Below are 23,335 nucleotides of genomic sequence, written 5' to 3'. Positions count from 1 at the left end.
TAACCTCCAAATGCCTTTACAGCTTTCAACATAAGTTTATGTCATGATCTAGGGCCTCATGGATTGTGATTATAACAGCAAATAAGATATTTATCTAAAAGAGATAACACGGTTTTAAGAACTGGCTTTTGATCTGTCACTAATATATGCCATTATATATATTCGTGGCTAATTAAATAAATAGGGATGTCAGTTTTTATGTTAGATTGCCTTTGGTTTGAATGGAAACTGCAACTCATGATTTCACAGCAGGATGGTAAGTTCAGCAGTATTGCTTTTATTTTTAATTAGGCAGTCATCCTGAAGTGTGCCTGTATTTGCTATATTGGTCCATAGAAAGGATAGCAGCTGAGCAAACCTGTCATGTAGATTTGCCATGTGGTTGGTCTTGATACACACAGCTAATGCACTTGTTAGTATTCCTATTGTGGGAAATGACCAGTTTTCTGGGCTATATCTTATTCATAACAAGCCTGTCAAATTGTTTAGTTAATTTAGCAGGCAACTATGTTTCATATATTGTTTTAACTTCAATATCTGTATTTTATTTTCCTAAAATTAAGTTTCTTTTCCCTCCTGTTCTATCTCTGTCCAAATTACAATTAGTTTGGCCTTCCTCTGCACTAAGTCCTGGCCCTCCTTTCTACCCAGATGACTAACTTAACTCCTTACAACTCTCATAGTGGAAAAACACTGAACTAAGTAATAATGATGTGGGGAAAGCGTGAGCTTTTTTTGGTGCTGGATGGACCTTGCTTCCAATTCTGGTTCTACCAGCTATGTATCCTTAGGCAAGTTAACCTCCTGAGCCTACATTTCTTTTTCTGTAAAATGGGGATCATACTTTGGGGGTATGTTTTGAGGAATAAATGAGAAAATGCTTGTAAAATTTCTATTTTAAAAAAGCTATTAACATTTCCCCTTCCTAAGAATCACTGGGGAGCTTGGTAAAATTCCCAGGTCTCACTCCAAGAGATTCTGATTTAGGAGATCAAGGTTGAAACCCAAGAATCTGGGTTTTAAGATCCTTGGGTAATTTTGAAGCAGATAGATGATCAATTGGCTTTTTCATCCTTATAGGCTGCATGGCAGGAAATGGTCATGGCCAACACTCCTGAGTTGACAAGGCTTTCTTTTTAGAAAATAGTCAGACTGATGCTGAAATATCTTAATTACAATTCCAGTTGCTAGGAAAGGAACTGTAATTGGTTCATATTTTGTAGAGTGGCACCAACTTCTGACTATTGGTAGAGAGTCAGGGTCATATTGTAAGGATTGCCCTGGGAGCCCTGTCATTATTCTCCCTGGTTGGAGGTGGTAAAGGTAACCTGGGCTATATATTCATCACATTTTCACTAATTGAAAGCATTTCACTAATTGAAGAGTCACTTTGTTATACTTTGCATAAGACCCTTAACATCAATTCTCCTGGAAAAAAATAGATGTAGGGGGAGATAGGCTAAAAGAAAATGTAGGCTTTTGTTTTATTCTTTTATGTACCAGCTAGGGTTGAGCCTTCTACAGTCACTTCTGCTGGACTGTGCTGTTTAATCAACACTGAATTTTTAAGTTGCTTTTGGATATAGTTTTCTTCTTTTAAAATTATATAGTTTTATAGTATAAAATCTTTGTCATCTTTGTTTTGTATATTTGGGCTTAATTTTTCAAATAAAGAGAAAATTATGTGAGGCTATGCAGGGCATTAGTAGGAGCACAGGCTTTTTAAAAAGACAGTCTTGCATTTTAATGTTATCTCTGCCATTTAGTGAGCTGTATGATTACTTGATTGCTCTGTGAAATGAACATAATAATCCTTATATCATAAATTATTTGAGAATCAAATGACATGACATATTTTGGGCTTTTATACTTGTTTCCTAGGTAGTATGTGTTCATTGAATGAGAGATATTACCATTGTTACTTTGTTTTTTAGAATGTAATTGGTGATCTTCATTATATTCTACTCATGTTAAACACTGATTATTTCGGAGCTTTAAATATATCAGTGTTTTTTGAAGGTAAAGGCATAAAGTATTTTTTAGGTCTGAAAATCAGGAACTAGAATGTGAAAGAAGAAATATTTTTATATTGCTAGTTCATTGGTTTGTATATATTTATTAATAGTTTTAATGAAGTATCTTTTTGATCTCTTATTTAGTGTCAAACCGGAAGAGAAGTAAAACTCAACAAAAATATATTATGTGTGGAGTTCCTTCTTAAAAGAAGAAAAAGTGATTATTACAACTATGGATCGGAGCAAACGGAATTCAATTGCAGGATTTCCTCCACGTGTGGAGCGTCTTGAAGATTTTGAAGGAGGTGTCGGAAACGATGGGAACATAACCCAGGTGGGAAGAGTTGGGACATCTTCATATCGAGCTCTTATAAGTGCCTTTTCCAGACTGACACGTTTAGATGACTTCACCTGTGAAAAAATAGGATCTGGCTTCTTTTCTGAAGTGTTCAAGGTGAGTGATGCCTCATCTTTCCACATATTGTCTTGATGGTCAGCTTCACTGAAGAATTGATAGTTGTGTTTAATTAATTAGGACATAGGCTTTGCCTAGTCAGTATACTGTGGATCTTGAACAGTGTTCTAAACCAGCGGTTGCCAACCGGTGGTCTGTGGACCACTGGTGGTCCGTGAGGTCTGAAAGGTTGGTAACCGCTGTCCTAAACTGTCCCCTCAGGTTATTTATTAACTTGTGAGATATCTTATTATTTTAATTATAAATAATACATGCTGATAAAAAAACACACACAAATAATATAGGAGACTCTTTCACTTTTCCCTCCATCTATATCTCTATATCTATCTCTATCTCTATCTCTATCTCTATCTCTATCTCTATCTCTATCTCTATCTCTATCTCTATCTCTATCTCTATCTCTATATCTATATCTATATCTCCAATTATAAGCACTGTTAAAATTTGGTGTATATACTCTGGATCCTTTTCTAAGCTTATGCATATATATATATATTTTTTTTAATATATATTTTATTGATTTTTTACAGAGAGGAAGGGAGAGAGATAGAGAGCTAGAAACATCGATGGGAGAGAAACATCGATCAGCTGCCTCCTGCACATCCCCCACTGGGGGTATGCCCGCAACCCAGGTACATGCCCTTGACCGGAATCGAACCTGGGACCTTTCAGTCCGCAGGCCGACGCTCTATCCACTGAGCCAAACCGGTTTCGGCAGCTTATGCATATATTATACAAGCATCTTATATACACATATAAAATTTTATATGTACATAAAAAAACCACACACATATATTTATACCTGCACATATAGTTTTTGTTTGCTTCAAAAAATATATATATATAGTATACATTATACTTCATTTAAAGATTTTTCATTGATTTTTTAGAGAGAGAGGAAGAGAAAGGGAGAGAGAGAAGCATCAATGTGAGAGCAAAATACTGATTGGCATGCACCCTTACCAGGGGTTGAACCTACAACCAAGGCATGTGCCCTGATGGGGAATCAAACTGGTAATTTTTTGGTGCATGGGCTGACACCCAACCAACTTAGCCACACAGGCAAGGGCTTGTTTGCTTCCTTTTATTTATTTATTCACTAGAGGCCCGGCGCACAAAATTCGTGTACTTGCGGGGGGCAGGAGGAAGGGGGGTCCCTCAGCCTGGCCTGCACCCTCTCACAGTCCGGGAGCCCTCAGGGGATGTCCGACTGACGGCTTAGGTCTGCGCCCTCTGGCGGGCCTAAGCCATCAGTCAGATATCCTTAGCGCTGCCGCGGAGGCAGGAGAAGCTCCCACCACCGCCACTACGCTCTCCAGCCATGAGCTGGCTTCTGGCTGAGCGATGCCCCCCCTGTGGGAGTGCACTGACCACCAGGGGGCAGCTCCTGCGTTGAGTGTCTTCCCCCTGGTGGTCAGTGTGCATCATAGTGACTGGTAGTACTGCTGTTTGGTCGATTTGCATATTAGTCTTTTATTATATAGGATATAGGCCTAGAGGCCCAGTACATGAAATTTGTGCACTCAGGGGCCTGGAGGGGGGGTCCCCTCAGCCCGGCCTGTGCCCTCTCACAGTCCGGGAGCCCCGAAGTTGATTGCCCTAAAGAGGTAGGCCCCACCCACCTGGCCGGGGCTCTGTGATGGATCGCCCTTGCAGAGGGAGGCCCTGCCCACTCGGCCAGGGCTCTGCGATGGATCGCCCCCGCAGAGGGAGGCCCCGTCCACCCGCCACAGCCTGCTGGTCGGTGACCTGGGCCTCCCTCTTTGGGCCGATTGTGGAGTCCCCCCAATTGATTGCCCTGCGGCCGGTGGCCTGGGCCTCCCTCTGCTGGGCGATCATGGGGCATTGGCCAGACCCCCGACCAATCGCATTGCACCTGCCTTGGCTGGCCTGGTGCCAGTGGGTGTCATAGCATGGTTGTCCGGATGGTCGTTCCACTGTTTGGCTGTTCGGTCGATTTGCATATTACACTTTTATTATTTTAGATTCTTTTTTTCTCACCTAAGGATATGTTTTTATTTTATTTTATTTTATTTTATTAATTATTGTTGTTAATCCTCACCTGAGGATATTTTTCCATTGATTTTTAGAGAGAGAGAGAAAGAGAGAGAGAGAGAGGCAAACATTGATGTGAGAGAGACACATCGATTGGTTGCCTCCCACCAGAGCCTGGGGATCCAGTCTGCAACTGAGGTACATGCCCTTGACTGGAATCGAACCTGGGACCCTTCAGTTGCATAGGCTAATGCTCTATTCACTGAGCCAAATCAGCTAGGGTTGTTTTTATTGATTTTAGTGAGAGAGGTAAGGGAGAGGGAGAGTGGGAGAGAGAGAGAGAGAGAGAGAGAGAGAGAGAGGGAGGGAGAGAAACAAACATCAATGTTAGAGAGAAACATCAGTTGGTTGCCTACCAGGGCCTCAACCAGGATTGAACCTGAAACCTAGGTATGTGCCCTAATGGAAATCAAACCTGATACCTTTTAGTATATGGAACGACATTCAACCAAGCCGTGCTGGCCATGGTGTTTGCACACTTTTAATGAAACTGAGCCTTTAATTCTCCTAAGAATCATATTTCCCTACTTCATTTACACTCCCAGATTATTTCATACCTTTATTTCTCTGATCAAACTTCCAGAACTTCTCTAGTTCTCACTCTCAGTGATGATCTTGCTTCCTAATTCACTGAGAAAACTGAAGCAAGCTGAAGAGAACTTCTATGGCCTCCCATCACCACATACGGCTACTAACCCACATGTCTATCCACTTATTTGGCCTTTATATCTGTCACGATGGATGAACTATCATGCTCCAATGTAAGCCATATTTCCATTTGTATGGTATATCTTATTTCCATTTGCCTACTCAAAGACATTACCTAAGAAATTTTCCCCTTTCCTACATCATATTTCACTCCCTATTAAATTATTTCCATCAGCATGTAAACATTGTTATTTCTCTCAACTTAAAAAAACAACTTTAGCCCTGACTGGTTTGGCTCAGAGGATAGAGTGTCGGCCTGAGGACTGAAGGGTCCCAGGTTCGATTCCAGTCAAGGGCATGTGCCTTGGTTGCGGTCACATCCCCAGTAGGAGGTGTACAGGAGGCAGCTGATCGATGTTTCTCTCTCATCAATGTTTCTAACTCTCTATCCCTCTCCCTTCCTCTCTGTAAAAAATCAATAAAATATATTAAAAAAAACACACAACAACAACTTTAAAGGGAGAAAATCATCTCTTGTTGCTACACTCCCTCATGTCTTATTCTCTTTTGGACCAAAACACTTCCACAAAGTTATCTCCAATTCACTGTTTCCTATTCCTTACCTTCTCTCGCTCTTGCTCTCGCTCTCGCTCTTGCTCTCGCTCTCTCTTTCTTCTTTTGTTAATCCTCACCAGAGGGTATTTTCTCCATTGATTTTCAGAGAGAGAATGAAAGGAAGGGGAAGAGACAGGCAGAGAGAGAAACATCGATGTGACAGAGTCACATTGATTGATTGCCTCCTGCACTTGCCCTGATGGGGGCCAGTGATTGAGCCTGCAACTGAGGTACGTGCCCTTGACTGAATCGAAACCTAGACCCTTCAGTCCTTGGGCCGATGCTGTGTCCACTGAGCCAAACCAGCTAGGGCTCTCTCTCTCTTTTTAACTTAAATTTATTATTTTAACCATGTGTATAGTTCAGTGGCATTAAGTACATTTACAGTGTTGTGTATTATCTGTTTCCAGAACTTTTTCATCATCCCAAACAGAAACTTTGTATCCATTAAACAATAACTCCCTATTTGTCCCTACCCTGAACCCCTGTTAACTCTATTCTACATTCACAGAATTTGCCTTTTCTAGGTACCTCATATTAATGAAATCATACAATATCTGTCCTTTTGTGTCTGGCTTATTTCACTTAGCTGAATGTCAAGTTTCATTCCTATTGTAGCATATGTCAGAACTTCATTCATTTTTAAAAAATATATATTTTATTGATTTTTTTACAGAGAGGAAGGGAGAGGGATAGAGAGTTAGAAACATTGGTGAGAGAGAAACATCGATCAGCTGCCTCTGCACACTCTCTACTGGGGAAGTGCCTGAAACCAAGGTACATGCCCTTGACTGGAATCAAACCTGGGACCTTTCAGTCCGCAGGCTGGTGCTCTATCCACTCAATCAAACCAGTTAGGGCAGAACTTAATTCCTTTTTATGGCTGAATATATCCCATTGTATGTAAATATCTTATTTTGGGTTTCCATTCATCGGCCCATCTTTTGATTATTGTGAATACTGCTGCTATGAACTTGTTGTACAAGTATCTGTTTGAATCCCTGTTTTCAATTCTTTTGGGTATTTACCTATAAGTGGAATTTTTGGTCATATAGTAATTCTTTGTTTAACTTTTTTAAAAAATGTACTTTTATTGATTTCAGAGAGGAAGGGGAGAGGGAGAGAGAGAAACATCAATGATGAAAGAGAATTATTGATCGGCTGCCTCCTGCATGCCCCCTACTGGAGATTGAGCCTGAAACCCGGGCATGTGCCCTGACTGGCAATCAAACCATGACCTCCTGGTTCATAGGTCAACGCTCAACCACTGAGCCACACTGCCCAGGTCTGTGTTTAATTATAAAAAAAGAAGGTAAAATACACATAACATAAAATTATTATTTTAACTATTTTTAAGTGTACAGTTAAGTAATGTTAAGTATATTCACATTGTTGTGTAACCAATCTCTAGAACTTTTTCATCTTGTGAAACTGAAACTCTATACCCATTAAACAACAACTCCCCCCACTTTTTCCTTACCCCCCACATCCTGGCAACAACTATTCTACTTTCTGTTTCTCTGAGTTTGTCTACTCGAGATACCTTATTTAAATGAAATCATGTGGTATTTGTCTTTCTATGACTGCCTTATTTCACTTAGTCTATGCTTAACTTTTTAAGGCACCCCCACACTATTTTTCACTGTGGCTGTACCATTTTACATTCCCACCAGCAATGCAAAAGGGTTCCAATGTCTCCACATTCTCACCAACGCTTGTTATTTTTCTTTTTAATAGTAGCAATCCTGGAGGGTATGAAGTGATATCTCCTTGTGGCTTTGATTTATATTTCTTTAATGATTAGTGATGTTGAACTAATTTTTATGTGCTTATAGCCTTTTGGTTATTTTATTTGAGAAATGTCTATTCAAGTCCTTTGCTCATTTTTTAATTAGGTTCTATGTAAGGGATATGTATATCTTATCTGATATAAGATTTAAAAATATTCTATAGGTTGTCTTCACTTTCTTGATTGTGTCCTTTGATGCACACAAGTTTTTAACTCTGATTAAGTTCAATATATCTATTTTTTCTTATGTTACTTATACTTTTGGTGTCAAATCTAAGAAATATGCCAAATTCAACATCATGAAGATTTTTCTTGTGTTTGTCCTAAGAATTTTATAGTTTTAGCTCTTACATTTAGGACTTTGATCCATGTAAGTTAATTCTTTTGTATATGGTATAAAGTAAGGGTCTAACGTCATTCTTTTGCATGTGGATATACAATTTTCCCAGCAACATTTGTTGAAAAGACTGTTCTTTCCCCATTGAATGGTCCTGGCACCCTGTCAAAAATCAATTAACCATATGTTCCAGGCTTATTAACTTATTTTAATTTGTATGCTCTGATTAATGAAATCCTTTTTCTGTTGGTTATTTATATAATTTGCTTATATTTTTATTGTGTTGATTTTTTGGTAGTTCTTTATAAATCCTGATAATAATTCTTTATTACAAGTATTTTCTCTCTGCCTGTCTTTTTTTTGTCTTTCTAATTTTTATGTAGTTAGATCTATCAATCTTTTCATTTATAACTTGTGGATTTTTTATTTTGCCAAAGAGAGCCTTCACACTGCAAGGTTTTGAAAATATTATGTTAGCCCTAGCTGGTTTGGCTCAGTGGATAGAGCATTGGCCTACAGACTGAAGGGTCTCAGATTTGATTCTGGCCAAGGGCATATGCCTGGGTTGCAGGCTTGATCCCCAGTAGGGAGCATGCAGGAGGCAGACAATCATGATTCTCTCTCATCATTGATGTTTCTATCTCTCTCTCCCTCTCCCTTCCTCTCTGAAATCAATAAAAATGTTAAAAAAAAGAAAATATTATGCTGTTTCTTCTAATGTTTTTATGGCATATTTCATTTAATTTAATATACTGTTGATTATAAGATGTACATGTTGCTAATTAAATTGTAACAGTTCTTATTACTTAGATATACAATTTTTATTTAAAGGGGGACTCTTATAGACTTGATTAGGTAGGTATAGCTTATTATCATGTTACTAGAGGCCTGGTGCACAAAATTCATGCAGGGTGGGGGTGTCCCCCTCAGCCCAGCCTGTGCCCTCTCACAGTCCGGGACCCCTCATGCCTTACAGCCTGCCTTCAGCAGAGGCAGGAGAGGCTCCTGCCACCGCTGCTGCGCTTGCCAGCCGTGAGCCTGGCTTCTGGCTGAATGGTGCTCCCCCTATGGTCAGTGCACGTCATAGTGACCTGTCATTCCACCGGTCATTCTGCTTTTTGGTCGATTTGCACATTAGGGTTTTATTATATAGGACTAGGGGCCCGGTGCACGAAATTCGTGCACTGGGTGTGTGTGTGTGTGTGTGTGTGTGGGGGGGGGGGTGTCCCTCAGCCCAGCCTGCCCCCTCTCACGTACTGGGAGCCCTCAGGCGTTGACCCCCATCACCCTCCAATTGCAGGATCGGCCCCTTGCCCAGGCCTGACACCTCTGGCTGAGGCGTCCGGCCCGGGGCAGCGGGGACCCGCAGCTGCAGCGGCCCCGCGATCGTGGGCTCCGCTTTAGGCCCAGGCAAGGGACCCCTAGCTCCCGGGACTGCCAGCTTCAACCGTGCCCAGCTCCCATCGCTGGCTCCACCCCTACTTCCTGCTATCACTGGCCAGGGCGGAAAAGGCGCCTGATTCTCCAATCATGGCTGGGGGGCAGGGCAAAGGCGGCCCCAGGGCCGCCTTTGCCCTGCCCCCCAGCTCTTAGCTCCCCCCTGGGTTTCCAATCACTGTCAGTGGCAGGGGGCTTCTTCCTGCTTCCCCTTTCGCCTCCCTGTATTGTGCCTACATATGCAAATTAACAGCCATCTTGTTGGCAGTTAACTGCCAATCTTAATTGGCAGTTAATTTGCATATAGCCCTGATTAGCCAATGAAAAGGGTAGCTCGTACGCCAATTACCATTTTTCTCTTTTATTAGTGTTGATACTTTTGAAAAAGGGACGGTGTATTGGAAATAAATTGGTTAAAGCTTTTTTTTCTTTGATTCCTTCTCCTAGTTAAGACATTTTAAAATCCTATTTATATTCAGAGTATAACTGTCTAGAATCTTTTTTCAACTCAGAGGGTTTAATGTCAGTTTCTAGACTTTTTTCTGTTGTATTGACTTGTCTATTCATATATCAGTACACACTGTTAATAATTTAATCATTGTGGCTTTATTTTAATATCTAGTTAGACTAGTTACCCATCGTTATTCTTCCTTTTCAGGATTTTCATAGTATTTCTTCCTTATTTTTTTACGGGAGTTTTAGAATCAGTTTGCCACTTTCCAAAAACATAACTGTTGCTATTTTTTATTGAGATTAGAGTAAATTTATAGATTAATTTAGGGAGAATTGATATCTTTATGATATTGAGTCTTTATATAATCACATGGCATGCCTTTATATCTGTTCAAGTATTTTGTGCTCCTTGGTAGACATTAAAAATTTAAAAAATATGTGTTTCTTGCAATGTTTATTCTTAGTTTGTTCTCCTGTTGCAGTTGTAAATGGGAACTCTCCTTCCATTTTATCTTTTGTTTGTTATTTGCATATGAAGGCTATTAATTTTTACATATTGATCTTTGATGCAGCTGGCATACTGAATTTTTAAAATATTTGCAATAGTTTTTCAGTTGATTTGTTTTTATGGTGTAAAATCATATCAGCTGTGAATGATGATAAATTTATTTCCCATTTTTATACCTCACATTCCTCTCAACAAACTGCTTGACTAATACTTCCTAAAATGTTAAATAATAGAGCTATTAGACATCTTTGTCATGTTCCTGACTGGAATACTTGGGATGTTTCCTAATTAAACATTATATGATTTGGGGCTGAAATATATATCTTTTATTCTATTGGATATTCAAAATCTTAACAAAAAACCCCTGCTATTTTGTTAAGAATTGTTGTTATGAAGAATGGATATTGCTTGGCCAGTGTGGTTGTCGTTGATCTATGAAATGGGAGGTTACAGTTCCATCCTGGTCAGGGCAAATGCCAAGTTGTGGACTAGATCCCCAGTAGGAGGCGAGCAGGAGGTGGCCGATCAATGATTCCCTCTCATCATTAATGTTTCTGTCTGTCTTTCCCTCTCCCTTTCTCTCTAAAATCAATAAAATATATATATCTATATTTTTTAAAAAATGGGTGTTGAATTTTAACAAAAGTCTTTTTCAGAATCTGTAGTATGATGGTTAATTTTATGTCATCATGACTGGGCCACAGAGTGCCTACATATTTGGTCAAACATTATTTTGAGATTAAAATTTTTTAAAATATATTCTTGTTGATTTCAGAGAGGGAGAGAGAGAGAGAGAGAAACATCAATGATGAAAGAGAATCATTGATTGGCTGCCTGCTGCATGCCCCCTACTGGGGATCAAGCCCGAACCCAGGCATGTGCCCTTGATCGAAATCGAACCTGGGACCCTTCAGTCCCAAGGCCGACACTCTATCCCCTGAGCCAAACTGGCTAGGGCGAGATTAACATTTGAATCAGTAGACTGAGTAAAGCAGATTGCCCTCCCTAATGTGGGTTGTCCTCATCCAATTATTTGAAGGCCTGAGTAGAACAAAGGGAACTTTTGTTAAGAGGGAACTTCTGCCTAATAGCTTGAGATGGGACATCAGTCTTCTGCCTTTTGCTTGGAATTGAAATATTGGCTCTTCTTCGGCCTTGAGCCTGTCAAGTTTTGGACTGGAACTTACACCATTGGCTCTCCTGGTTCTCAGGCCTTTGGACTCAGATTGGAACTTCACCTTTGGCTTCCTGGGTCTCCAGCTTGCTAACTGCAGATCTTGGGACTTCTCAGCATCCATAATCGTGTGAGCCATTTTCTAATAATAAATCTTTTTCTATCTGTATATATCCCTTTGGTTCTTTTTCTCTGGGAACTCTTAGTACATATTGTGATAAAAGTATTTTTCTTTTTTGATATTTTATTAAAGTGAATTATATTAGTAGGTGTTCTAATAATGACCTATCCTTGCATTCCTGGTGTATTATTCTTTTTTTTTTCTTTTTTAAAAAATATATTTTTATTGATTTTTTACAGAGAGGAAGGGAGAGGGATAGAGAGTTAGAAACATCAATGAGAGAGAAACATCGATCAGCTGCCTCCTGCACACCCCCCACTGGGGATGTGCCCGCAACCAAGGTACATGCCCCTGACTGGAATCGAACCTGGGACCCTTCAGGCCGCAGGCCGACGCTCTATCCACTGATCCAAACCAGTTAGGGCAGTGTGTATTATTCTTTATGTGCTGCTAACTTCATTTTGCTGGGGTGTTTTTGCCTTGATATTTGTGAGATTGGTGTGTGGTTTTCTTTTACTATTTTTTCTTTTTAACTTTATTTTTAAATTATTATTATTATTATTTTTTTTGTTAATCCTCACCCGAGGATATTTTTCCATTAATTTTTAGGAAGAGTGGAAGAGAGGGAAAGACAGAGAGAAACATCAATGTAAGAGAAGCACATCGATTGGTTGCCACCTGTATGAGCCCCAGCCAGGGCCCGGGGGGGGGGGGGGGGGGGGAGGGGGGGAGGGGGGAGGGGAGGGAGGAGCCTGCAACCAAGGTACGTGCCCTTGACTAGAATTGAACCCAGGACCCTTTCGTCCACAGACTGATGCTCTATCCACTGGACCATACCGGCTAATGTTATTTTTTTATTAAAAAAATGTTTTTATTGATTTCAGAGAGGAAGGGAGAGGGAGAGGGAATCAATCAGCTATCTCCTGCACCCCCCACCCCTAACTGGGGATCAAGCCCACAACCCAGAATCAAACTGTGACCTACTGGTTCATGGGTCAATGTTCAACCACCAAGCCACATTGGCTGGGCTTAACTTTATTTTTATTGTTGACATTATTATGGATTCCTCCACCACCGCCACCCCGCTTTGGCCACCCCCACCTAGCCCCTGCCCTCTCCTTCCCTCTGGCCATCACCACACTGTTGACTGTGTCTATAGGGAATGCATATATTTTCTTTGGTTAATTCCCTTCACCTTCTTTCATTCAGTCCCCCCTCAACCCTCCCCTCTGTCATTTGTCAGTGTGTTCCATGTATTCATACCTCTGGTTCTATTTTGTTGGCCAGTTTATTTTGTTCATCAGATTTCACATATAAGTGAGATCATATGGTATTTGTCTTTCTCTGACTAGCTTATTTCACTTAACATAATACTTTCCAGGTCCATCTATGCTGTGGTGTGTGGTTTTCTCTTTCATGCTTTTGTTGGTAAGCATGTTAGGTTTTGGTAACAATGTCACCTCATAAAAATAAGAGGTAACAATGTTGCCTCATAAAAATAATTTGGAAGATTTTTACCTCCCTGTGTCTTGGAAAAGTTTAAATAATATTGGAATAATTTATTCCTTAAATATTTGATAGAATTCCCCTGTGAAATGCTTGGCCAATTGCTTGAAAACTTTTCCTATTCTTCTAGGGTAATTGGCTTATTTAGATTTTTGTTTCTTCTGAGTCAATTTTGGTAAATTATTTTTACTAGAAAAATATTTCTTATAGGTTTCTAATATGCTTGTATAGAGATGAGTAAGTTTTGGCCATTAAAATTTTTTGTTTGTTTTAAGTCCCTTTCAAATTAGTTGTAACTCTTAGAGTTTGGATCCTGCTGCTGTTTGTTCTGCTGGTTCTTTTTCATGGTTTTTCATTTCTCCTGTGATTTATAATTTTTTATTGAAAGCCTATCATCAGTGGGAAATGTTTTTCCTTGGAGTTCTTATGTTCTAGATTGTGGATGATATGTGATATGTCCCAATACAATGGTCTCAGAGTTGCCTCTACTGGGATCATATAGATTCTGGATCTGAACTTAAAGCCTTTATTTTTATTTTTTGGCTCAGGTTTCTGAACAGTGTTTATTTTTTATTTTTATTTTTTTTAAATATATTTTATTGATTTTTTACAGAGAGGAAGGGAGAGAGATAGAGAGTCAGAAACATCGATGAGAGAGAAACATCGATCAGCTGCCTCCTGCACATCTCCTACTGGGGATATGCCCGCAACCCAGGTACATGCCCTTGACCGGAATCGAACCTGGGACCTTTCAGTCCGCAGGCTGACGCTCTATCCACTGAGCCAAACCGGTTTCGGCCTGAACAGTGTTTATAGTACAAATCTTTTTTTTTTTTTTTAACTTACATATAGATTTATTTTATGCTAAATTTACTCCTGGGCCATAAGTTTTTGTTTCTTCAGTTTCTTCTGAGGTAATCTTTTTCTTCTGTGCAACCTCCTCTTCTGATTTAGGAACAACCTGCTCCTTTTCAGTAAGGATCATTTCAATGTGGCAGGGAGAGCTCATGTATGGGTTAATCCCCCCATGAGCTCTGTAGGTTCTATGCCGCATCTTGGGAGTTTTGTTCACCTGAATGTGCTCAATGACCAGACAGTCTACATCTAAACCCTTAAGTTCAGCATTGCTCTCAGCATTTTTAAGCATGTGCAGCAAAAATTCAGCACTCTTTTTGGGCCACCGACCCTGTGTCCAGCCCCACTGTTTTGCCTGGGCACACCTACCAATTCCACCATTGTAATGACGGAATGACACACATTGCTTCTTTAACACTAGAAAGACTGAAACTTAGTATATACCTATATTGCCCAAAAGCAGTCAAAATGACTGCATTGTGAAAGAATAATACCGGAGCACTCTTCACTTATGTTCCTTAGCTTTTCTAATAACTCACTTCTATTCGACATTTCTTTCATGAATTTAGGGCGCAAAAGAAATAAAATAAACAACTTATTAGAACAAGTATCACTGCATAAAGATTCGAATAACAAGTACTAGTTTAGCTTATTGAGCAACTGCAACTTATCAAGTATCGACAATTTATCATGTACTTGTACGTTATCATGTGACGGTAATCGAAAAAAAAAAGAAAACTGTTATTTCAATACAGAGCCAAACTGGTCATATAAGAAATTTACTCAATTCAATAATAAGAGTCATTTGATTATTTAAAATTTCCCAAGCAGTCAAAATGACTGCTTTTGGGCAATATAGGTATAACACACACATATATATATATATACCAGAAATGAAGGAGGGGGGAGGTAACTACAATTATTAATAAACGCATTTATATGTTGTACAAAAAGTCACAAAATTCTAAGACATTGTGTCCTTATATACATAATTCTTTTTCTAATTGAAATTAAAAAGCAGTCAAAATGACTTCCTTGGGCAATCTAGTGTTAAAGTGACATTCTTCAGATACTTGGTGGCTTTTCGAATATGCATACCCTTGATGGCCTGGGCAGTTTCACGAGTGTTCTTAAAGTGAACACGAAAATTTGAGCCTCTTGATATGCATGATTTTGTGGGGTTTTCTGTGTCTAGTGAATAGCGAACCATTTTCAGAGGTCACACAATTTCACAAGGGCTATCTTGTGTACAAATCTTAATCCTGAACTTGATTCTCATAGTTGGTTCTTATTCCTCATTTAAGGCAATAGAGTCTAGCATTATTCCACTGTGAATGTCCATTACAAAATAGGAGAAAGCTAGTTAATTGTATTTTGTAGCATTTTAGGAAGTAATTAGTATTATGGTCAGAACATTATCATTGGGAAAGAGAGGAATAGGTCTATTTATTTCTTCTCACATGTAATAGTTTGATTCAAGGTTTGGCAAACCATAGCCCTCGTACCAAATCCAGTCTGCCGCTTTTTTTGGTTTTATTGGAACACGTCCACACCCATTTGTTAGTGTATGTTCTGTGGCTGATTCTGTGTTACAATGACATAATTGAGTAGTTGCAACAGTGACTATAGGCTCTCATAGCCTAAGATATTTACTATCTAGCCCCTTTACAGAAAAAGTTAACCAACCTCTGGTCTACTAACTAACTATAGTGCATAGCTAGGTGATGGTTAGTTTTTATCTTTGATTACAAAGTACAGATGATTACAGAGCTTTAAAGGTCAGGTTAAATAAAAAGTATATTCATGGCAATAAAAGGAAATAGTTGACTTCTCATGTGGGAGATTATGCAGGTATCTTAAGGCCTTTTAGTTGCCTTAGATAGCAAAAGAAAGACTGCTTGATTGATGACTTCACATTGAGAAATGTGGATTTATGCTGCTGCTTATTTGTATTTCTTCAAAATAATTCACGTTAGAAATTAGGACCTTCTGGTCATTCATCTGTTCAATTTACACTATTCTTTATTTAGTTCTGAAGCCTGGCTTTACATAATTAACAAAGACTATTAGGCTGTACTTTATGAAGGATGAAAAACTACAACTTGCAAAATCCTCATGATCTTTGTTTTACACTGTGTGGGTCAGTAGCCCCGTGAATTACAGTTAGTATAATTTGTTGTTTTCTTTACCAAAAATTATTTTTAAAAATTATTTTGTCTTAAGTAACCTTATTTAGTTGTATAGCTGTAAAAATATCTGTTTGAGCAGTTGGTTTGGAAGGAACTTGGGCTCCTTCAGATTGTGACTGTCAGAGGTAGCGCACATTTTTATTTTATTATTTTTTAAAATATTTAAAAAATATGTTTTATTGACTTTTTACAGAGAGGAAGAGAGAGGGATAGAGAGTTAGAAACATCGATCAGCTACCTCCTGCACACCTCCTACTGGGGATGTGCCCACAACCAAGGTACATGCCCATGACCAGAATTGAACCTGGGACCTTTCAGTCCGCAGGCCAACACTCTATCCACTGAGCCAAACCAGTTAGGGCAGTAGCACACATTTTTAAATTAATCAACCTGGTAATTTTGTTGGTTAAACTTGGGCTATGTTTATGGATTGTAAATATCTTAGAACCTCAAAAACAATTAAATTGTTATTGGGTAACATGTATTTTAGGTTGCAATTAATTTATCATTGTTCTACAGATTAGCATGGTAGAAGTAGAAAGTTTTGAACATAAAGTTCTCTTTCAATGCCTGCATAATTATTATGTGTAGAGATTATTATTATTTTTTAAAAAAATATTTTTTAATTGATTTCAGAGAGGAAGGGGGAGGGAGAGAAAGCTAGAAACATCAATGATGAGAGAGAATCATTGATCGTCTGTCTCCTGCATGCCCCACACTGGGGATTGACCCTGCAACCCGGGCACGTGCCCTGACTGGGAATGGAACCCTGACCTCCTGGTTCATAGATTGATGCTCAACCACTGAGCCACCTTGGCCGGACAATGAGTAGAGATTATTAATACTGATTATAAGAAGAGAAAAAGAGAGAGATAGAGATAGATAAGCTGGTACTTTTTTGTATTCTGGGAAAGGTATGTGTAGAAGAAAACCTAAATTCATTAGTTTTGAAGCATAGTTCTGTTTTTCCACACTATATATTTGGGAATATACATTAATATTTTAAAAATGTATTTAAAAGATTGGTTTTATAGTCATTCCAGGTATTGATTTATTAAAAAACAACAACACAAAGAGATCTCCTCTTTTTTTTTTTTTTAAATATATTTTATTGATTTTTCACAGAGAGAAAGGGAGAGAGATAGAGAGCCAGAAACATCGATGAGAGAGAAACATCGATCAGCTGCCTCCTGCACATCTCCCACTGGGGATATGCCCGCAACCCAGGTACATGCCCTTGACCGGAATCGAACCTGGGACCCTTCAGTCCACAGGCCGACGCTCTATCCACTGAGCCAAACCGGTTTCGGCGAGATCTCCTCTTTTAGGTATATTCAGCTACTGTATTTCACAAAAATATGTTTAGCTAATTTGCTCTGTCAGTAAATAATTAAGACTGATGAACTAGGGCAGTGGTTCTCAACCATGGGCAGTTTTCCCTGCAAGGGATATTTGGCAATGTCTGGAGATATTTTTGGATGTCACAATTGGGTAGGAGGTGTTACTGGCATCTAGTGCGTAGAGGCCAGAGTTGTTGCTAAATATTCTACAATGCACAGGAGAGTTCTCCACAACAAAATATTATCTGGCCCAAACTATCAATAGTGCTAAGGTTATAAACTTCTGGAATATAAGCATTAGAGAAGTTGAAAGTATTTTATGCTCTATTACTGAATTTGGGAAAATTTACTTTTATAAACAAAATGAGTTGGATTTATATACATTTAAAACTGTGAGCTTCATATATTTTCTTTTGATTATTAATTGTTTTCATTTTTAAAAAAACCATAAAACAGATTAATTTCACTGTTTCTAAGAAAATAACTTGGAATATTTTGGATGTTAGTGAAATCTACTTAGGGAAAAACCGAGTTGTGTGTAAATGGAGGCGGTGTGAGTGTACATTTGCAGAGTAAGGGAAAAAACCTTAAAACCAAATGGCCCTAGTCTTTCATCCTCCGGTAAGTGGCAGATCTGTTCAGCACCAGGGTAGCAGTGGCCGACAAACAAACATTTGTTTAATGTTTCAAATTAAGAGTGCTTCTGTTGGAATATAGTAGAAAGCTCTTACTTTCTTTTTACATTAGTGCTTGTTATATTTGGTAGTATACTTGGAAGGAGACTTTCTAGGAAGATGATTGTTCCAGTCTATTGAGATAACTTAACTACCCTTTATTACCCCATAAGATAACTCTGTATTTTAGCATGTAATGTGAAAACTATAAAACCTGGAATTGCATTCCAGAACAAAGTATCATTATATTTTTCTGAGAAATAATTCACATGTCATAAAAAATATAATCCATGATTTTTAGTATACAAGGCTCTGTATCTATCACCCTCTAATTTAAAAATATTTTTATCATCTTAGAAAGAAATCCTGTGCTTATTAATTTCTCTATAACCTCTCTAACACTCGTTACTTTCTTTCTCTCTTTTTCTTTTTTTTTTTTAAATATATTTTATTGATTTTTTACAGAGAGGAAGGGAGAGAGATAGAGAGTTAGAAACATCGATGGGAGAGAAACATCGATCAGCCGCCTCCTGCACACTCCCTACTGGGAATGTGCCCACAACCCAGGTACATGCCCTTGACCGGAATCGAACCCGGGACCTTTCAGTCCGCAGGCCGACACTCAATCCACTGAGCCAAACCGGTTTCGGCCTTTCTCTCTTTTTCTTTATTAAGTCATTATAACCATACTAGTGGTGAAATAGTATCTCACTGTGGTTTTGATTTACATTTCCCTAATGACTAGTGATGTTGAGCATTTTTTCAGTTGCTTATTGGCCATTTGTATATCTTCTTTTGAGAAATGTCTATTCAAGTTCTTTGCCTATTTTTGAATTGGATTGTTTGTTTTTATTTTTAACTAGAGGCCCAGTGCACGACATTTGTGCACTGGGGGAGTCCCTCAGCCCGACCTTCACACCCTCGCAGTTGGACATCCCCCGAGGGGTCCTTAGTGCTGCTGTGGAGGCGGGAGAGGCTCCCGCCACTGCCACCATCGCTGTGCTCGTTAGCTGTGAGCCTGGCTTCTGGCTGACAGCCAGGGGGCAGCTTCTGCGTTGAGCGTCTGCCCCCTGGTGGTCAGTGTGCATCATAGCAACTGGTCGTTCCACCATTTGGTCAATTTGCATATTAGGGTTGTATTATATAGGACTAGGGGCCCGGTGCACGAAATTCGTGCACTGGGTGTGTGTGTGTGTGTGGGGGGGGGGGGAGTGTCCCTCAGCCCAGCCTGCCCCCTCTCACATACTGGGAGCCCTCAGGCGTTGACCCCCATCACCCTCCAATCGCAGGATCAGCCCCTTGCCCAGGCCTGACGCCTCTGGCCTAGGCGTCCGGCCCGGGCAGTGGGGACCTGCAGCTGCAGCGGCCCCACGATCGTGGGCTTCGCTTTAGGCCCAGGCAAGGGACCCCTAGCTCCCGGGACTGCCAGCTTCAACCGTGCCCAGCTCCCATTGCTGGCTCCACCCCTACTTCCTGCTATCACTGGCCAGGGCGGAAAAGGCGCCTGATTCTCCAATCATGGCTGGGGGGCAGGGCAAAGGCGGCCCCAGGGCCGCCTTTGCCCTGCCCCCCAGCTCTTAGCTCCCCCCTGGGTTTCTGATCACTGTCAGTGGCAGGGGGCTTCTTCCTACTTTCCCTTTCGCCTCCCTGTATTGTGCCTACGTATGCAAATTAACCGCCATCTTGTTGGCAGTTAACTGCCAATCTTAGTTGGCAGTTAATTTGCATATAGCCCTGATTAGCCAATGAAAAGGGTAGCTCGTACGCCAATTACCATTTTTCTCTTTTATTAGTGTTGATTGTAGAAATTCTTTATGTAGTATCCTTTGATGCATAGAAGTTCTTAATTTTGATGAAGTCCAATTTATTTTTTTTTCTGTTGTTGTTTGTGTTTTTGGTGTCATATCCATGAAATCGTGGGCAAATTCATTGTTATGAAGATTTTTACCAACGTTTTCTTCTAAGAGTTCTATAGATTAGCTGTTAAGTTTTGATGCTATTGTAAATTGGATTTTTTTCTTTGTTCTCTTTTGTAGATGTTAAAAAAGGAAATTTTTATTAAAATGAAAGTGACTATAATTAAAGGGGTTGTCCAAAAAGCTTAGAGAGTGATCTTTGGTTTGGGAGGATTCTTATATGTTTGTACATATAAGGATTTTGGAATGAGGTCCTCAAGAATGAGGATTTTGGAATTTATCTTAAGAGATTTGCTTTTAAACAAGGATTTAATATGTTCTGTTATGCATTATAATAAAAAGTTTACTCTGACTACAGTTATCAAATGAATTGGAGAAGGTAAGAATAGATCAGTTTGGCAATGTGATTTGTGGTGGAAGTGAGTGTGGTGTCAATGGGGATGGAGAAGAGTGAAATGATTTGAAGTGCTAAACATGCTTTTTATTTTAAAAATAAATAAATAAATATTTATTTTTGAATATATTTTTTGTTGATTTCAGAGAGGAAGGGAGAGAGAGAGAGATAGAAACATCAATGATGAGAGAGAATCATGCCTCCTGCATGCCCCACACTGGGGATTGAGCCTGCAACCCAGGCATATGCCCTGACCAGGAATCGAGCCATGACCTCCTGGTTCATAGGTTGATGCTCAACCACTGAGCCATGCCAGCTGGGCAAAATATTTCATTTTTTTAAACCAGTGATTTATTGTACTTGACAGTATCTGGGACATTTTTTATTTTTTTGTTTTATTTGTTAATCCTCACCCGAGGATATTTTTCCATTGATTTTTTGAGAGAGTGGAGGGGAAAGGGAGAGACAGAGAGAGAAACATTGATGTGAGAGAGACAAGTTGATTGGTTGCCTCCCAAATGAGCCCCGACCAGGACCAGTGATTGAGCTTGCAACCTAGGCATGTGCCCTTGACCAGAATCGAACCCAGGACCCTTCAATCCGCAGACTGATGCTCTATCCACTGAGCCAAACTGGATACGGTTCAATTGATGTTTCTTTCATTTCAGAGTTAACCTATTGGAATAATTATTCAAAGTGTGTATATATTTTTTGGGACTGCCTATATGTTCCAAAAATACTTTCTTATAGAGTTTAACCTGATTCGGTTTGTGTGATAAGTATATAACTAATTATATAAGATAGAGACTTAAGTTCCTACTTTTTCCCCCTGAAATATTTTCCTAAATTGACAGCACTATGTCTGGAAATGCCAAGCTATAAGAAAATAGTAGCTGAAACCGGTTTGGCTCAGTGGATAGAGCATCGGCCTGCGGATTGAAAGGTCCCAGGTTCGATTCCGGTCAAGGGCATGTACCTGGGTTGCGGGCACATCCCCAGTAGGAGATGTGCGGGAGGCAGCTGATCGATGTTTCTCTCTCATCGATGTTTCTAACTCTATCTCTCTCCCTTCCTCTCTGTAAAAAATTAATAAAATATATTTAGAAAAAAGAAAATAGTAAACTTACAAAACAAAGAACCACATATCTGCCATCTGCTTGGTCCTGAAAAATTGATTTATTTGCATTCATGGTTATACATTTATTATTTAGTGCCATGGAGTTTGTCATGCAAACTCTAAATCTGTAGCATTATTAACAGTTGTGGTATAAAAGGAAAGTAAGGGGCACATTTCAGTATGAATGTTATTTTGTTCTGGGATGTTTTATTTTTGTGCTTGGGACGGTAAAGGCTTTATGTTCTTCGGTAGCCTTGTCTGCTTTGAGAAGTAAGATCCTGGGTCTCAAAATGCTAGTGTTACTACAGTGATCTGTGTCCCAACTGACCATAATTTTTTAGCCTGTCAAACTGTAACTTGTGAAATTTGCAAGAGAGTGAATCTTTTCTTTTAAATGTGATCATGTTGCAGCCTGATTATGCAGATAACTCATAGATTTTTCTCAAATTGTCTGTTTTTACTTGATGGTTGGGTTCGTCCATCTTTATATGCTTCTTTGAGACCTTACTGTAAGAAGTGTTTTCATCAACACCAGGTGGTCCTGTTCTAACAAGATGTAATTAATGCCTACATTTTTAAAATAACTACTGTGTCAGAAAAGAGTTAAGCTCTATGTCTTGAGATGTATAAGGAAGCTTTTATAAGATGACTAAGAATTGGACAGTGAGGATGATGTGAGGTAGTACATATTTTATTTGAGGATGAGGGTTACAGAAAGCCTATTAGACATTTCTGACATACAGTTTTCAGTTATTGCTCTGACTAGAAGTCAGTTTATACCAAGGCCATTTGGGAAACAAAATAGTGAATTCTGGGAGTGATCTCAACCACCCCCCAACTCCAAAACATCATGAGCAAGATGGGTGGTGTAGGTGTGTCTGTCTGCTTGCCTTTCTCCTCACATCAAATCAACCATTTCAGAATTAAACTACCCCAGGTAGTCAGAGAATAAAGGTAACCTTCAAAATCAAGAATGCCATTAAGGAAAAATAAGTATAGAGAAAATCCTTAATTGTACAGAATTACTCTGGCATGAAAGCAGTGTTATGTAGGAACTGAGCATATTTTTAACCATCAGGGAAATGTTTTCAGTGTCAGAAACAGTCAAGGAAAGAGCATGGGTAGAGAAGACTAGGGCAGCATGGATTGAGCCTTGAGAAGTAAGTACCTTTATTTGGGTAGAGAAGAAGAAAAAGAGAGACAAGCAGCAGAGATAGATAGGTTCCTAACGATCAGAGAAGCTGCTACATCTACCAAACACAAATTCCAAGGGGCTGACACCGTATTAGATTTAGAAAAGAAAGAATAAAGAGGAAAAAGAACTTCCTTCCTCACTTCCCACCCCCCTTTTCAAGGAGTTTAGCATTGGAAAGGCTGGCAGAAAGAGAGTGATAGCAGTCCAATGCTTAGAACTCTGCATCTTGGAAATGGTCTTGGTTGTATATCCTAATTGTCTGTCAAAACAGTTTGTTGCTAAATTTCCTATTGGCTTTCTTGTTGCATTTATCTGGTTTTGCAAACTCTTTGAGTTACAGGTGGTTTCAGAGAAAAAACTCTCATGGAAGGTTCAATGTTTTGGGGTGAAAAATGTGTTTTAAAGGAGACTCTGTTTTATATGTCTCCTTAAGGTTCACACACAACAGTGCATGATTGTAGCTTTTGGCCATGTTCAGGACATTTAATATTCCCTCTAGAGCTGATGTGGAAAGTTGGGCTG

At 39.4% G+C, this 23,335-nt stretch overlaps 1 protein-coding gene and 1 pseudogene across 7 annotated transcripts in view; one reads left to right on the top strand and one right to left on the bottom strand.

Annotated features, from left to right (window-relative positions):
- TESK2 (testis associated actin remodelling kinase 2) overlaps positions 1–23,335 on the top strand; it is a 125,777-nt gene that overhangs the window by 8,823 nt on the left and 93,619 nt on the right. For 5 of the 7 annotated variants that reach the window (XM_059689941.1, XM_059689940.1, XM_059689939.1 and 2 more), the window contains exon 2: positions 2,160–2,469. In XM_059689941.1, the coding sequence (XP_059545924.1) occupies positions 2,248–2,469 (222 nt within the window). In that variant the 5' untranslated portion in view covers positions 2,160–2,247. Of the gene's footprint in view, positions 1–2,159; positions 2,470–11,543; positions 11,637–23,335 lie in introns of those variants that run through there. The other 2 variants (XM_059689942.1, XM_059689943.1) reach the window with 2 other exon arrangements.
- LOC132231203 (large ribosomal subunit protein uL22-like) lies at positions 14,004–15,213 on the bottom strand (annotated as a pseudogene).

This window comes from Myotis daubentonii, chromosome 3, assembly GCF_963259705.1.
Source record: "Myotis daubentonii chromosome 3, mMyoDau2.1, whole genome shotgun sequence".
NCBI classification, from domain to species: Eukaryota; Metazoa; Chordata; class Mammalia; order Chiroptera; family Vespertilionidae; genus Myotis; species Myotis daubentonii.
The sequence above is the reverse complement of the archived record's forward strand: the minus strand, read 5'-3'. Positions and strand labels throughout refer to the sequence as shown.